This window comes from Mus musculus, chromosome 17 (assembly GCF_000001635.26).
Source record: "Mus musculus strain C57BL/6J chromosome 17, GRCm38.p6 C57BL/6J".
NCBI classification, from domain to species: Eukaryota; Metazoa; Chordata; class Mammalia; order Rodentia; family Muridae; genus Mus; species Mus musculus.
The window spans coordinates 83778740-83795746 of NC_000083.6; the positions used below are offsets into that span (position 1 = coordinate 83778740).

Genomic DNA, 17007 nt, shown 5'->3' on the forward strand with positions numbered 1-17007 from the left:
TGGGTGCTTGCTCAGACGGAGTCTCACGGGACCTCAGAGATCTGAGTTCCTCGCTCCCACCAGATGTTTTCCTCACCCACAGGAAAGGCTCCCTACCTGGCTAGCTCTCCTAGCACCCTCACCCCATCCCAGTCCTCCCCTAATGCCTGGCTAGCTTGCAGGATTTTTCCAACAAGCCCATCCTATCCACTGGTGGGAACCTCCCGTATCCAGGCGACGCCCTGTCCCTTTGATGCTGTTGGGCTTCACTGGCGTCTCCATTCTCAGGTGCAGCACTCACATCTTCTGGTGGTGAGCATCAGTGACTAAGCCGGTCCATCTGCCTGGTCTGCTGCCTTCTCTTGCATCTTGCCTATTAGGAATTGTACTGTTAGGGGCAGCGATGAACAACAAGAGGGAATCCGAACCATAATACTTGGAATTATTTTCTTTTTGAAGTGGGGAAATTGTTAATCCACTCTAAACTCCCCAGCGGGTGCACACACCTTCTCTACACTCTCCCAATTGTTTTGGGTTCACGATTGAAAGACACACACACACACACACAGAGAGCCTTATTTTTAATGTAGCTCAACAGCTGGGCCACTCCCAAACTTCCCCACAGCTAACACACTTTCCCCCTGATATACTTGCATTATTACTTTCTAAAGTTCATCTCTGACTCCCCAGACCCAACGGGAGAAGTGGCGCCTGGGCTGCTTTTCCTCAATTCTTACATGGCTAGTTCTCTGTCTGCGGCAGCTCTCATGTTTGCATCCTATTCCTTTCCTGAGTGGCCAGTCTAACACCTCCTCCTTCCCATGGTCCCTTGCCCAGGAAATCTAAAGACCCACCTCTGTCTCCCTGCCCAGCCATTGGCTGCCTACAACTTTATTTACCAATTAGCGCCAACTGGTGGCAGGGACCCTCAGTGTCTGGGATGTACAGATTCTTGTGTGGTTTTTTGAGAGCCAAAATAACACAAATAACGTTAGAACCAACCCACAACATCTTTTTATTATTTATTTATTTATTTATTTTTAAAATATTTATTTGTTTATTATATGTAAGTACACTGTAGCTGTCTTCATACACACCAGTCAGATCTCCTTAAGGATGGTTGTGAGCCACCATGTGGTTGCTGGGACTTAAACTCAGGACCTTCAGAAGAGCAGTCGGGTGCTCTTACCTGCTGAGCCATCTCACCAGCCCTTATTATTTATTTTTATTCTGTATATATGGATGTTTGATCTGCATGTATGTCTGTGCACCACATGCAATGCCTGGTGTCCCTAGAGGCTAGAAGAGGTCATCGGAACTAGAGGTACAGGAGGCTGTGCGCTACCATGTGGGTTCTGGGAACTGAACCAGAGTCCTCTGAAAGAGCAGCAAGCTGTCTCTCTCTCTCTAGCCTCCTTCTTTTTGTTGAGAAGGTCTCATGTAGTCCAGGCTGTCCTCAAACTTGATCCTCCCGTCTCAGAATTCCAAACCGGGATTACAGGCGTGTACCACCACGTCTGCTTAGAGGTTTTCCTTCCCATTCATAGTAAAACAGATGGTGAGCCAAGTGTGCTTTCGTGGCTCGCTGGGTCATTACTGGGGTTGCAATGGTGACAGGCATTGAATGTGTGTCATGGAGAGCTTTCCTGAAACCATAAGCCAGTGCCTGACACTGTCCTTAGTTGAAAGGATCTGGTGCTGGGTGTGGCCTGTATGGACCTCGTAGATTAGATGAAGTATGTTGTGTGACAGTTTGGCTTACATGTCCACTTGGCTTCCTTTTCTCGGGTTTCCAGATAAATGCCTGTCAGATCCTTGTTTTAAAGATGTAGCCTGTTGTTTTGGCTTTCTTAAAGATGTATTTATTTATGTATTTTATGTATGAGGGCTCTATCTTCATGCACATCAGATAGAGGCCCTCAGATCCCATCACAGATGGTTGTTAGCCACCATGTGGTTGCTGGGAACTGAACTCAGGACCTCTGGAAGAGCAGTCAGTGCTCTTAACCACTGAACCATCTCTCCAGCCTCAGGTTGTTTTATTTATTTATTTATTTATTTTTTTTTTTAAAGATTTATTTATTATATGTAAGTACACTGTAGCTGTCTTCAGACACTCCAGAAGAGGGCGTCAGATCTTGTTACAGATGGTTGTGAGCCACCATGTGGTTGCTGGGATTTGAACTTCAGACCTTTGGAAGAGCAGTCGGGTGCTCTTACCCACTGAGCCATCTCACCAGCCCGGTTGTTTTATTTATAATGAACAAAATAGAGTTGTCAGGAAAATGTTGAAAAATATTATGCCAGAAACCAAAAGACATCCAGTTGCAATGACATCTGGAAGTTGTAATAACTTAGCCTCAGGCTATGTAAATACTGTTTTTTAAAACTGGGTAGCACAGCTGATGATGTAGTCCATAGCAGAGCAGTTGCCTTGCATACAGAAGGCCCACATTAATTAACTAACTAATTAATTATGCTTCAATCGATGCTTTACAGTGCTAAGAACTTTCCTGAGTAAGTCAGGAAGTATTCCCAGTTATTTTTATAATTTTTAATCACTAGATTGGTGAGAAATTGAATGCATGCATTGGATTGCATCTCTTATTAAATATAACTTAATACCTTTTGGTACTAACTGGTTTTGTGTCAACTTGACACAAGCTGGAGTTATCACAGAGAAAGGAGCCTCCCTTGAGGAAATGCCTCCATGAGATCCAGCTGTGGGGGGCATTTTCTCAATTAGTGATCAAGGGTGGGAGGACTCATTGTGGATGGTACCATCTGTGGGCTGGTAATCCTGGGTTATAAGAAAGCAAGCTGAGCAAGCCAGGGAAAGCAAGCCAGTAAGTAACATCCCTCCATGGCCTCTGCATCAGCTCCTGCTTCCTGACCTGCCTGAGTTCCAGTCCTGACTTCTTTTGTGATGAACGGCAGTATGGAAGTGTAAGCTGAAAAAACCCTTTCCTCCCCACCTTGCTTCTCGGTTATGATGTTTGTGCAGGAATAGAAACCCTAAAACACTTTTGCTAAGAATTAATATTGCTTTTTTTCCAAAAGATTTTTTTCTAGAAGGAGTCTAACATACAGATCCTTGCTACATCATTTCAAAGATGTGATTTTGAAGGAAAACACTTTATGCCATAGGTTGTTTTCATTATTGTTGTCTTAAATATCTTTCAGCTCCCGTGGAAATCCTTGACTAGCATCATTGAATATTATTACATGTGGAAAACTACTGACAGATACGTGCAGCAGGTAACTTTCCATGCTACCCCACTTTGGTATGACAGAGAGCCTTTCTGTTTGGGTCATTGTCTGTGAGCAACGAATGAATCCTGGACCTGTTTGATCCTCCCTAGACTGCTTTAAATCCCATGGTTTCATGTCTGTAGGATATTATCTTTAACAGTTTCATCCTAGTGGTTCACTGTTTTCAGCATTCATCTTTAAAACTACTTGAGAAAGATGAAAGGGAGAGAGGCAGCTAGAGAGGCATTGTCTGGCCAGTGCCTGGTCTCCAGCAAGCTTACTAGAAATCCTTGGACGATATACTTTTATGGATTAAAATTTGAGCCTGAAGCTCTCGGCCTTAAAAATTCAGATACTGCTGCAGTTTTCTAAAATCTCCTTACCTGACATTTTTGTGGGCCTGTTCCGTAAGTGCTAGCCTCCCCCCCCCCCCCCCATCCCCTTTGGAGTCCTCTGTCCAGATGCTAGGGAGCAAATCTAGGACCTTGAATATGGTAGGTAGGCACATTGCCATTGGGCTCCAAGCATTTGACTGCAGTTGTAACATGGTTGTTGTTATTTTGAGACAGGCCTCACTGGGTAGCCCAGGTTGTCCCTAAACCAGAGTTCCCCCTGCTTCAGCCTCCAAAGCGCTCGGATTGCAGGTGTTTGCCGTCAAGCCGGGGATGGTAGCTTTAGTCTCTGTAGTTTGATGCTTTCTTCTCCAAAGTCATTCAAAAGTAGGGAATCATTTAATTTTTGAGCTCTTCCTAAATGTCCTAAATTCATGTAACTCTTAGTTACTTTTTTTGAAAAATCTGCCTTTAGAGAAAGGCATATTTCTGAAATGACCTCAGTAAATGTCTGTTTTAGATTCTTGCAGTCACGTGTCAGAACCAAGGCAGAGATTAAAAGCAGATGGCATTTGCCTAAATGTGCCAGCTGCACAGTAGCAGGGACTGGATGCTGCACACATTCATTTAAGGATCACTCTCAAGTGCCAGGCGTTGCCGTGGTCATGAATAGTGAATAGAAATCTACAGCGCACTGAACAATTTCCAGTGTCAACACCATATGGAATTCAGAAAGTGCATATTTTAAACAACTGTGCTGGAGATGAAGGCTATGCAGTCTGGAAACCTGTGCTGTTCAAGTTAGGAAGTGTCCCCAAAGAAGGCACAGACACGGCACTAAGGGCAGTTTACTGTGTTTGGAAGGAGTGTTTTCCAAAAGTGTTGACTCCATTAGAAGTCTCAGGTTGTCCCTGAATAATTTTGTCTTCATCTGTAGGACAACTGGAGGGGGCGTTTGAGTCTCTCTGGGGACAGTGACTGTACTTGACCCCCATTCCATTTGCCTTTATTTCTGTGCTGATCATGGTGTAGATCCGACAATATGTTCACCTTCCCATTCTTTGCCTGCGTTTGGCCCCTCCGTGACTTCCCATGCAGCGGTCTGTGAGTTCAGACAGGCTTGACGGGTCTTACAGAGCCAGGCACAGTACAGACCGGCAATCCCTGCACTTGGGAGTCTGAGGCAAGGCTGAACAGCATGGTGGTGAGTTCCAGGCCAGGCTCAGCCTAATAGCGAGCTCTGTCTCAGAACTGACTGATAGTTAGTTACTGCATGTGCTCCATCACGTGAGGGTACAGCTCTGTTCCATTCTATTCTGAGTAACTACAGTCACTCTCTCTTGCATAGAGTTTAGATACTAAATAATTTTTCTAAAAGCAAATGTTGTATTGGGGGTGGGGGGCAGTGTTTGCACGCATATTCCTTTCAGAAAGACAAGAGGTAAAATGGGAAACTAAACCTGTAAAAATAAGAATGGCCCTTGTCACTGTCCTGAGAGTTGGAGGTAAAGCTTCGTGGTAGAGCACGTGCTTGGCATATGTGGGGCCACAGGTCCAAATCACACACTCACGCACACCAGAAAAGTCCTTAGAGTTTCCTCATAGAAGATTGGGCAGCTGCCAGACATGGTGACGCACGCCTTTAATCCCGGCACTTGGGAGGCAGAGGCAGGCGGATCTCTGCAAATTCGAGGCCAGCCTGGTCTACAAAGTGATTTCCAGGACAGCCAGGGCTACACAGAGAAAACTTGTGTCAGAAAACAACAACAACAATAGAAGATTGGGAAGTGGAGTTTTGCGTATGCTTACAGTTCTGTGGTTCAGAAGCTAATGGCTCTCTTAAAAGTTACTGAGGCTTTAGCTTATGTACATGGAAGAAGTCTTAAGATAATGAATTGTGCACTGTAAGGCAGATGGGGTGTTAATGATTGGTATGCATTCCACGTAAAACGTCTTGTCTATCTTTTGAATTAGAAGCGCCTAAAGGCCGCAGAAGCCGAGAGCAAACTGAAACAAGTGTACATCCCGACTTAGTAAGTAATCGAGTCCTTTGAGACATTGTCCTGCTCTTAACCCTGCCCTTCCAAGCACGCCATTTGTTCGCTGTGACAAACCTGAATAGTTTTGTGTGTCTTTCTTACCTGTTTTTCCTCCTCGAAGCTCAGAACTTGTTTTCTGTTGTCCTACGCAACAACTTTGGGAAGGAGTGGGTGACCTGCACAAGGGCTGGAGGCTCAAGCGCAGCTTGTTTTTGTATGAAGCTACAGGGCAAGTGTCAGATGTCCCTGTGAGAGAGAGAGTAACCGTGTTACTAAAAGCAGCTGTTTGACACAGCTAGGACTTAGTGAGAATTCTGCAGGGCAGGAGGAGCGTCCTTGGGTAGTGTGCCTCGTTACTGTGAGGTGTGTTGTTTGCATGATTTGCTGAGGGGTTTACGTTGTTTTCTTGGACCACACTTCGTGAGGAGATGGTCAATAGGTTCTGGTTGTTTCCTGCATCTAGCATCCTATCACATCTTTTGGGTTTTCAGGTCATGGTCGTATAAAAGTGAGTGTCAGTTTTCTTTTCACTCCATCTGTGTTAAGGGCATCACACTCGTCCATCGTTGATGTCTTAGGTTTGGTTACTCAAATCTACGACAACTTTCTCTTTGCCACTTCAAGATTTTTCAAATTCTTTGAGCTAAAACCAGCAATTCTGTGTAGATGTTTCTGTGCTGGGTCTGGGTATATTGCATAGTACATGTTCGTACACGCAGGAGGCTTCGCGGACATTTACCTCAGGGCATAACTGATGTACTTGTCATGGTTCTTGTTGTTTTGTTGTTGTGTGTGTGTGTGGGGGGGTGTTTTGTTTTGCTTTCTATTTTTTTATTATTTTGAGACAGGGTTTCTCTGTGTAGCTCTGGCTGTCCTAGAACTTACTCTGTAGACCAGGCTGGCCTCGAACTCAGAGGACTGCCTGCCTCTGCCTCCCGAGTGCTTTAGATTAAAGGCGTGCGCCACCACACCTGGCTTTCTTTTACTTTTTGAAAGCTGTAATTTACACATCCCATAATTATTCTATTTCTTCTGCAGTGTTGTTTTGATATCCTTTAAAATTATGTATTTACTTTACAAATTCAAAATATGTTGTTCCACAAGAAAAACCCTGGTTGTGACTCAAGTCTGAGCTTCTCAGGGCAAACAGCCTTGCCCCTGTCCCACAGTGCCCCACAGTGCTGACACCTCAGAGCGAACACGCGGCACCTGTGGGGACTCAGTGACCCAATGACTGATTTTATTCAATGTACCCTGGCTTTGGTGTCTTTATCTGAGCCAGGGATCCACACAGTAGTCTGGATAAAAATCTCAATTGTCAACTGTTTCTGAAAATAACTTTCCCTGGAGCACAGTCTTGCGTATTAGTTATAGATTGTCCAAGCCACCTGCAATAATGTCACAAGCACACAATTTAGTTGTTGTGACTGTGTTACCCACAAACTTAAACTTCTTTACTACTGAGCCATTTATAAGAAAAGTTTCCTACATCTAGATTTAAATGATCCTTGGAGAACAATTTCTAATCATACTCATAAAAAATATGCCTCGTTTGCATTGTTTAAAAATAAGCTGAGTAACAGAGTTGTATGTAAATCTGGTTCCTCCCCAATGAATTTCCCAGTTAACTGGGAAATAGAATGTTGTTATTTCAATAGATCATGAAAGCTCTTTTTCTGTCCTGTTTTGAACCTGGCAGCCTCCTACAGTCAAAACCTTGTGTTTAGTTCCGAGGGCAGGTTAAGAAGATCAGCTGCCCTCCAGAGGCATGTGGTACAGACCTTGCGCAGACCTTGCCTGCTAAGAACAGTGACCAAGAAGATAGCGTTGGGGGAGGAGCTGTAAATATTTTGTTATGCCCCCCCCCCAAAAAGAGTCTTTGAGGAAGTAAGTGTGAGTGCACATGGCTGCAGGCAGTTGCACTGAACAGCGAGTGGTGTCCTGAGCTGGGACAGGACCGAACACAATAGAGGAGCCTGGAGAAAAATGGTGTGCCTGGTGTGAAGAGAGTAGTCAGCCAGCCCCAGGGGCAGGGCAGTGCAGTATGGGTACCCATGATTTGAAGAATGGACAAATTTGAAAGAGGAGTCATGGTCTTGAAGATGACAGGTTTCATTTGGATCCAGGGAGCAGCAGGGCATATATGGGGAGACTGGCTATGGGTGCTCAGGAGGAGAGATGGCACCAGCTTGACCTAGGAAGAGCTTTGGAAGCGGTGCTGTTTGGGAGGTGACTGACCTCGGCTTGTCAAGGTTAGGTCCACAGTTAGGTGACTGTTCCTGCGAGTCACCAAGCTCAGAGAAGGTGGCGCAATATTAGGTGAGGCCACTGCGAGTTTGTTCCATCATAAAAGGAGTAAGGAATGTAAGTGCAGCATACACTGAACACACTGACCAGTACACAAAGCCACTGCATTGTGGGCACCAAGAAATGTTTATGAAAATATTCCGTGAAACTGTCCTTCCTCTAAAACACCCTCCCACGGTCTCTCACAACCTGGAACATTTTATACCTGTCATTATCCTCCCTGGACCTGCCTCAAGTTACTATTTACACATAATAATCAGAGTTGTGAACGGTTGTGAGCCACTGTGTGGGTGCTGGGAATCAAACCCAGGTCGTCTGCAAGAACAGCAAGTGCGCTTAACCACTGGGCCGTCTCTCCAGCCCAGCACTGGCCCTTCTTAGACTCAAATCTTTAGTCCTGCATTTAAATGCCAAGTTTCCACATTTCTGGGAAACGTTTCACTAGATTTAAGTGAGTAGGGGCATTGTTTGAGCCAGTCCATGGCAGAGTCCTTTTCAACTGGAAATGTTAACACCTCTTTGGGAACTTGAGTTTCTCTGAACTACTTCCTTTCTTTTCTTTTTTGAGACTCTCTCTCTCTCTCTCTCTCTCTCTCTCTCTCTCTCTCTTTCTTGCTCGCTCGCTCTCTCTCTCTCTCTCTCGCTCTCTCTCACTCTCTCCATAACCCTGGCTGTCCTAGAACTCACTTTGTAGACCAGGCTGTCCTTGAACTCACAGCGATGCCACTGCCACTGTCTGGAGGCTGTGATTAAAGGCTTACAGTGCCAGCCCCGCTTCTCTTCTTTTTGTTCCAAAAATACTAAACAAACAACAAAACCTGTTTCGTTTGTTTGTTTGTTTGTTTGTTTGTGAATGTGTGTGTCCTGAGCTGGGGAGAGGGGTCTCACAGTGTAACAGAGATGAAAGGTTCACTAGCAGGAAGCTCTTCTGGGGCAGATCTTTGTTTCCTATGTAGTGAGTCTGTATTTCTGAATGGTGTGCACTGTGCATGCAGCTGTAGGCACAGCTCTAAGCAGGGGTTAGCCTACTGTCAGCTCTGTTTACATAGTAAGTGCCCTGACATGTGCAGCCTATGTGTTTAAAGAGTTAGAGCTGTGCTGGCCAGTCTGCATTCAGTTTTACCAGCGTCTCTGATGCGTTTGTACTTAGCCTCCTGACCTATGTCTTTTTTTCTCCTAAAAGTGTTTTCTTTTTTTTTTTCAAAGATTTATTTATTATTATACATAAGTACACTGTAGCTGACTTCAGACATACCAGCAGAGGGCATCAGATCCCATTACAGATGGTTGTGAGCCACCATGTGGTTGCTGGGATTTGAACTCAGGACCTTCCGAAGAGCAGTCAGTGTTCTTACCCGCTGAGCCATCTTGCCAGCCCCTGAAAGTGTTTTCTTAAAACAGAAGAGGGAAAAACAAATCTAAAACATGAACTCAAAAGCTTTCTCATCCAATTGCTAATCTGCCTCAGAAAACATAATGTGAATTTTTATCTCGAGCTTGGGACAGGTGCTCCTTGGCTGTGTGTGGCGGGTGGCCCTGCAAAGCTAGCCTCACCCCCTCGGGAGCACTGTAGCGGCCACAGCGTCATCCCAAGCAGGAGAGGAGCCAGGGCTCTTCCAGCCCCACAGCACTGCCCTTACCTTAACACCCAATCAAAGGCTGTCTTTGTCAGGAAAATGTCTGATGAAGATAAAGCCCAGGGGCTTCTGTCTTTCAAAAGTACAGCGAGCTGTGGAGAATTGGCACCGGTATGGTGTCCACAGGAGCCATGCCTTCGCCGCAGAGTGCCTGAGACAGGACTCTGGCTGTTTTATAGCTCTGTTTTGCAAAATGAGTGCCTTGGTTTTATTTTGTTTCTTTTTTCTTATCATTGCACCAAATATACCCTCTTATGTAAGTTCCTGGAATCATGTGTGCCAATGTATTTCGTTTTGTTTTGTTTTTTTTTTTCTTTTTCTTTTGGTTGTTGTTTGGTGTATGTGTTTGCGGTTGTTGTTATTTTTTTTTTTAGGTTAGTGTACAAAGTCCTGGGTCCATCCCAGCATCCTTGTTCGCACCTCCCACCATACTTCCTTTTCATTGTCTCCCTTCACTGCCTCCCATACTTGGGTGCATCTTCACACCCTGCTTTTCCCAGTCTCTGTCTTCCTCACTAAATGGATTAAGTATCTGTTCGTATTTCAGGGAAGGGAAATTAGTAAGGAGGTGCCTGCTTTTGACCTTGTCCTACAAATTGTTTTTATCATCTCACTTTACATTTCATTGAAAGCAGCAAACCAAATCCCAACCAAATCTCCAGCAGCAACGGCAAGGCTGGCACTGTGAATGGAGCTGTGGGGACCCAGTTTCAGCCCCAGAGCGCCCTCCTAGGGCGAGCCTGCGAGAGCTGCTACGGTAAGTCTGCTCAGGCCAGGCCTGGCTAAGTGTGGGAACTGTCCTCTGCTGTGGGGTGGGTTACTGAGAAGGTTCTAGAAAGCATGCCTGCTGCTCAGAGACAGGGCAGCGTCTCTTCAGTGAGCGGGTGTCCGCTCCCCCCCCACCCCCACCCCCACACACAAGCCCACGCTGGGATCAGTGGATATTGGCTGAGCGCTCTTGCTAAGGTGAGTGTGCATTGGCTCTGGTTTTCTTCTGTGGATCTATGCTTGCTGGCAGGGTTTGTTTGTTTGTTTGAACTGTATGCTGTTATATTCACTTTGTGCTGTGATACATACCAAATCCCCTCTTGGAGTTCCTCAATGTCCTCTGACAAATTAAATGTGTCTGCTACTTGTAGCGAAGAGGCAGGTGTGGGGATAAGAGCTTACAGCCCTCAAGCTCCCAGGGCACCAGGTGGGGAAAGGCCAGGTTATGATATTTGCTTTTGGCCTCGGGCCTTACTGTGCACACCTCTGCTTGCAGGGTTCTTATGTGTGCCCCTGTTGTATGGGGCTATGGAGATGGTCTGGCCCGCAGCCGATACATTGTATGTTTTAAATCTCAAACAACAGCAGAGGCTCTCCTCTCTGTCATTGTTGCTATGGGTCAGGTTCTTGAGGCAGGGTCTCCCTCGAGCACAGGCTGGCCTCCAACTCGCCACCCCCTTGCCTCAGCATCCTCTGGAGAGATTGGATCACAGACATGTGCCACCACAGCCCAACTCTATTTCTTCTTCTATGTGTGCACATTCCTATGTGGGTATACACGTGTGCAGGTGGACGTATGTATATGTGTCCTTGGTGCCCTCATCTGGATGTCAACAGTCAAGTTGGGGACTAGAGAGCTAGCTCAGGGGTAAAGAGTCTAAGGAAAAGTATCAGCCCAGGATCAGGTTCTCACACAAAGGAGAGCCAGTTGCCCCAGAAGGACAGAGGACAGGGAATAAGAGACAAACATAGGAGATGGAGGATGAGGAGGAAGGAGAGGAGGCGGGGGGAGGGGTGTCTGTCTCATTGAGGCCTCTGCAGAGAGAGGAGACGGACGAGCGCATAGGCAAATGGAGGCTTATAAAGGTACAAGGGGAGTCTTAGTGTTAGAGTGAGGTGACTAATTTTAATTGGGCATGTTAATTAGATGAGCCAAAGGGGGCTTTGGATTGCAGAGACTTTGATTGCTGGACCTTGGTAGTCAGCCTAAGGAGGAGGAAGTGGCCAAGTAAGGAAATAGGCCTTGTGGTTAGCTTTAGGGATGTAGTCTAACGGTTTTCAGTAAGGCAGAGGGAATGAGGGAGAAGGGTACGGCCTGCCAGAGCCATGCCTGCCACGCTCCACTCTCACCACTCTCCAGCGGGTGCCCTGATCTTGCAGAGGGCCTGAGTGTGGTTGCCAGCACTCACATCAGGGGCACACAATCAACTGTCACTTTAGCCCCAGGTGTGCCCGGCACCTTTGGCCTTCTAGGGCACCTGTACTCATGACACATGCATATAATGAAAATGTTGGTGCAAAATCTGCCTGGAAAAAGCCAACTTTATTATATGTTTTAAGTTAAAAGGGGAAAGGGGTTTGGCCTGGCTTGAAAGGAATTTTCCAAGAGCGGCACATGATGGAAGTTATTCTGAATTGGCTAAAGGCAACTACAACTACGTGTAGTAGTCTATTTTCTGGCTCTTTTGGTGTGGGTAGGGGACTGGACCCAGGGGCTTTCCATGCCCAGCCCAGGTCTAGTGCTAGCGGTAGTCCAGCTCTGCATGCTGGTTTGTGAGGTGTTCTTAGTGGACACCCTCCTGTGCTTGCTGACTTACAGGCAGGGACAACCGTTCAAACAGGCTCTGTGTAGTAGTCCGGGCCTGCATGTTTAACTGTGTTGCACCTCCTCGGTTCCCATCGCTCTTTGGCTCCGCTTCGGGAAGCTTTTCATGTGGGACCCAAGTGTGAGCGGCAGAAGCTGACACAGGCTGTGTGTCCAGCCAAACAGTAAACCAGCTGGGGTCAGGCCTTACTAAGCATGGTGCATAGGAGCTGTGCTCTGCTCACATGATAGGGACTTTCTGTATTCAGGAAGAAATTCTAAAGTGAGATTTTGTTTCCCGAGGAAAGAAACAGCAGGCAGGTTTCTGATTTTACCTGGCTCTCCTGACTTAGCAGTGAGTCCTCTCTTCAGGACCGTAGCAATCCTTAAGAGAGCTTCTAAACCACTCTGTTCAGGTTTTCCACACTGCCAAGGAGCTTCAGAGTAATAGTCATATCCATGGAAAGACTTATTTCTAGACATGTATATAATGAAGTAAATTTTAATTAACAAAATAAAGTCTCAGCAGCCTGAGGCATAAGTCAAGATGTGGCTCCTCTCAATAGATGTGACAAACATTTGATGCGTGCTGGAAACAAGCAACTTAGTATCTTCGGGGTACTGAAAACCGCACTCGCACATCTTGTGTGTGTTCATGCTTGGCCTACAGCCTTAGGAACTGGCTGTAGACAGGCCCATGCAATGCACTGTAAGGGAGCCGTGGCTTCAGGGTGTCTCTGAGGTTCCATTAATTTGAGATCATGGATTTCCTGGTCCCTTCCCCTCTGTCTTTAGCCACACAGTCTCATCAGTGGTATTCCTGGGGCCCACCTAACATGCAGTGTAGACTCTGCGCGACCTGTTGGCTGTATTGGAAAAAGTATGGAGGTCTGAAAATGCCTACCCAGTCAGACGAAGAGAAGTCTCCCAGCCCGACTGCAGAGGTATGTGGGAGGGGTCTGCAGGTTGAAAATGCCACATTTCCTGGCTATTGGCCTCTTCCTTGGAAGCAGAAATGCAACACAGAACTACTTACAAATATGAGCAAAACTGGGATTTAGTGCTGTATACTCACAGTGGGTGTGAACACCAGAGCCGGGAAAAATGGGAATTTTTCCCCAGGTATTCAAAATATTGGTCTTTTGAGATTATTCAGGGGGGAAAAAAAAGGATAGTGTGTGTGGGAGGTGTTTGCCTGAGAGGAGAGCTTACAAATTGTCTTGTTTTTAAAAACAACTTGTAACCTTTAGATACTGATGAGAACACTTTATTATATAACATAGCAAACACAAATTAAGCCTTTTCTTTCCTTGGTTATTGTGGAGGGACGAAAAGGGCCCAGTCTTGAGTGAACCATAGTTGAAAGATGGCCTTGGTAAATCCGTGTAGATGAAGGATGTCTACCAGAGGAAGGCAAGTCCGGAATCTTAGGATTCCTTACAAATAATAAACATCCCACAGGGCCACTCGATCAATCGATTGATCGATCGGGCAGCTTCTCACCAATGGTGCCTATGATCTGAGACTGAGTTCCACCCCTGCCCTGCGCACTCCCTGCGTTCTTCCCAGTCGGGCACACTGCGTTTCCCTCGAGGGGCAGGTTCCTGAGTGACAGATGCTTCCACGTGGCTGTGTGCTTTGGCAAGTTCTCTTCTGAAAATACCATTGTTTTTCACAATTACAGGACCCGCGCGCAAGAAGCCACATGTCCCGGCAGGCCTTGCAGGGCATGCCGGTCCGGAACACCGGAAGCCCCAAGTCTGCAGTGAAGACCCGCCAAGCTTTCTTCCTTCGTACTACGTATTTCACAAAAATTGCTCGTCAGGTCTGCAAAAGCACCCTGCGGCTGCGGCAGGCAGCGAGACGGCCGTTTGTTGCTATTAATTATGCTGCCATTAGGGCAGAATGTAAGACGCTTTTCAATTCTTAACCTTCCGCGTTCCGCTCCTTGCCATCCTCTCTCTCCCTCGCTCTCTCTTTTTGTTTGTTTGTTTGCAATAAACATAAGTTCTTGTGTACAGCCTTTGTTTTTTTTTTTTTTTAAACATTGTTCTTGTCTGCTGCCATTTATATCATGCCACCCTGAAAAACAACATCAAAATCCCTGTAAATTTTCAGAGTAGCACTAATCAGAAGGTGGGGGAGGTGTCCGGACCGAGCGGGCTTTTGTGGCACAGTTGCCCAGAGGGACCTTAAGTGATGCACGTCTACCAATTTGGTAGCGTGGCAGTGTAAACTCAATAAAAGCTCTAAGGAGACATCACAACCCAGTCTTAAGGGTTCATGAGGTTTTAATAAAATTTGCTAATTTCTACTAGTTAGGAATTGTATGTCTTGACAAAGTCTTCCCAGGAGCCTTGCAACCATCACACGGTAGGAGACACAGTGCTTCCTAAGGAATCCTGTATGTGTGAGTGTAGTGAGTTTTAAGTCCCCGTGAGAACCCTCTTTAAGAACACCCCACCCCCACCCCCAGCAAACACGTGTGAGTTTGCCCAGTCAGAGCCTGTTGTGGGTGAGCGCTCTCTGTCCTGCGTGAGTTCCATTGCATGGTCATACATTACAGTCAGCGTCTCTGTGACTTACTCTCTTTTTTTCAGCACATCCAGTCTCTCTCATGTTTCCTTTTTGTTGTTGCTGTTGTTAAAACTAAGGTTATCTGCTCCGGGGAGCTGTGGGCTCTTCTCTTATTGCCTCATGTCTGAAAATGTACACATAATCGGTGGTAGCTTGGAGTCATACATGGCTGGTAGGGCCATACAATTTCTTTTAAATGGATTTAAAAAAAAAAAAGAGGCAGATTAGAAAATCTTAAAGATATTTGGGTGTGTGCTTTCTCTTTCCTTTTTTCTTTTTTTCTTTTTTGTTGTTTTTTGTTTTGTTTTGTTGTTTTCTTTTTGTTTGTTTGAGGTTGTTTTTTTTGCTTTTTTTGTTTTGATTTTCGAGGCAGGGTTTCACTGTGTAGCCCTGGCTGTCCTGGAAGCTCACTCTGTAGACCAGGCTGCCCTCGAACTCATGAGATCCTCCTGCCTCTGTCTCCTGAGTGCTGCTGGGATTAAAGGCGTGCGCCACCACTGCCCGGCTCAGGTGCTTTGTCTATGAAATAAAAACTGATTACGAAGCACAGGAATCCTGGGAAGGTAGGGGCCGGAGAGTCAGGAGAGTCAGTAGATAGGAGAGTCAGTAGATAGTCAGGAGAGTCAGTAGATAGGAGAGCCAGTAGTTGAAAGTCATACAAGCTACACAGGGAACTCAAGACCAGCTTTGGTAACATGGAAACCTTGTTTTTAAAAAAAAAAGCCCGGGGCTGGTGAGATGGCTCAGTTGGTAAGAGCACCCGACTGCTCTTCCAAAGGTCCAAAGTTCAAATCCCAGCAACCACATGGTGGCTCACAACCACCCGTAATGATGTCTGAAGACAGCTACAGTGTACTTACATATAATAAATAAATAAGTAAAATAAAAAAAACCCCAAAAACATAAAAGCATATCAAAGAGGATGCCCATAAAAGAAATGTCGGCTGTAAAAGAATTTCTCATTTATAAAAATGATTTTCAGCTGAAAGTTGAAAGTTCAAAGATTTTTTTAAACTTAAAGGTAAAAGGCCTATAAGAAGAGTGAAAATCGGCAACCATTCAGTCTCCCGAGTGGAGGGAGCCGGCCGAGCTCTCACTATAGTTGAGAACTCAGGGCTATCTTTGGTTCTGTCCTGGCAGTTCTGAGGTCAAGGACATGCTATTTTTTCACCCATTTTAAGGAACTAGAAAATAAATATATCCACCCAAACTGTTTAAATGATTTAAAACACGTTATTATATAGTTTCTTAGGAGGAATAATTGAAACATTTCAGACAGAAAATTACTGATTGGCCGGGGCCCGGTATCATCTTTGTTTCTAGCAAATGGCAGAGAAGCTATCAGCAGAGGGATCGGCCTCCGTGCGGGCGGCTTTGCTTTTGGCTCTTGGGTGATTTTCAGTGTATTTGCACGTCATCTTTGCGCTGAGTATTCTCAGCAAAGCGAGTTTGTGTCACTTCATTCCAGTCTTATCGTTTGAAATCCATGCTGCTAAGAATAGAGTCAGGGTTAAATTGTCTGTATTCTGTTTGTTTGAGGCATGGAAAATAATAGGGGAAGAGCAGTAGTTTGTTGCGATGAAATTCCAAAACTTAATTACTTTCGTCTTTATCTTTATTGAAGTACATGGAGAATCAGAGACTTAGAACAGTTACAACTTAAAATTCCAGTATTGCTCGCTTGTACTGCCTGGGCTCCTCTCCTCGCTTCTAGCTGAGTTTGGCTTTATCTCTTCTATCTGAACATTCTTATAACCTCTTCAGTAGACGAGTTTATCTTAGCTCTGGAGTAACCTAATGTCCCTAGGCAACTGAGTCTGAGATCCATCAGAAACGAATGGCTGTATGTGCGTGCGTGCGTGCGTAAGTACGTAGGTACTTGCGTGCGTGCGTAGGTACGTAGGTACTTACGTGCGTGCATGCGTGAGTGCGTGTGTATTACTTCATAAGCTTCCCTTGAAGGCAGTGTTGGCTGCCCCATCTCTATAACACAAGGGTTACTGATAATGGTATAGGGCTGTTGTACTACTGTAAGGTAGACACTTGTAATTCTAAAGAACTGAAGAATAGAGCTGTCGTAGATACATTTGGAATAACAAGTAGCATTAGGGAAGGAAGGTGGTTCCCTCAGTACAGCGCCAGAGCCAGTGTTGTAGGGATTACAGGGTATTCGGGTGGGCGCAGAAGAGGGAAGCCACCGAGGTCGCAGCCCCAGGGAGGCATGAGCAGCACCTAAGAACTTGACTCAGTAGGTAAATCCTACTTTCAGATTGGTTATGGAAGTCCCAATGCCGTAACCTTTTATGTTCATT

At 45.7% G+C, this 17007-nt stretch overlaps 1 protein-coding gene across 12 annotated transcripts in view; it reads left to right on the forward strand.

The window, feature by feature from the left end:
- Mta3 (metastasis associated 3) overlaps positions 1-17007 on the forward strand; it is a 117553-nt gene that overhangs the window by 72577 nt on the left and 27969 nt on the right. For 5 of the 12 annotated variants that reach the window (NM_054082.2, NM_001171052.1, XM_006523506.1 and 2 more), the window contains exons 10-14: positions 3163-3237; positions 5538-5596; positions 10182-10303; positions 12914-13062; positions 13803-14025. In NM_054082.2, coding sequence (NP_473423.1) covers positions 3163-3237; positions 5538-5596; positions 10182-10303; positions 12914-13062; positions 13803-14025 — 628 coding nt within the window. Of the gene's footprint in view, positions 1-3162; positions 3238-5537; positions 5597-10178; positions 10304-12913; positions 13063-13802; positions 14139-17007 lie in introns of those variants that run through there. The other 7 variants (XM_006523511.2, XM_006523509.3, NM_001379389.1 and 4 more) reach the window with 3 other exon arrangements.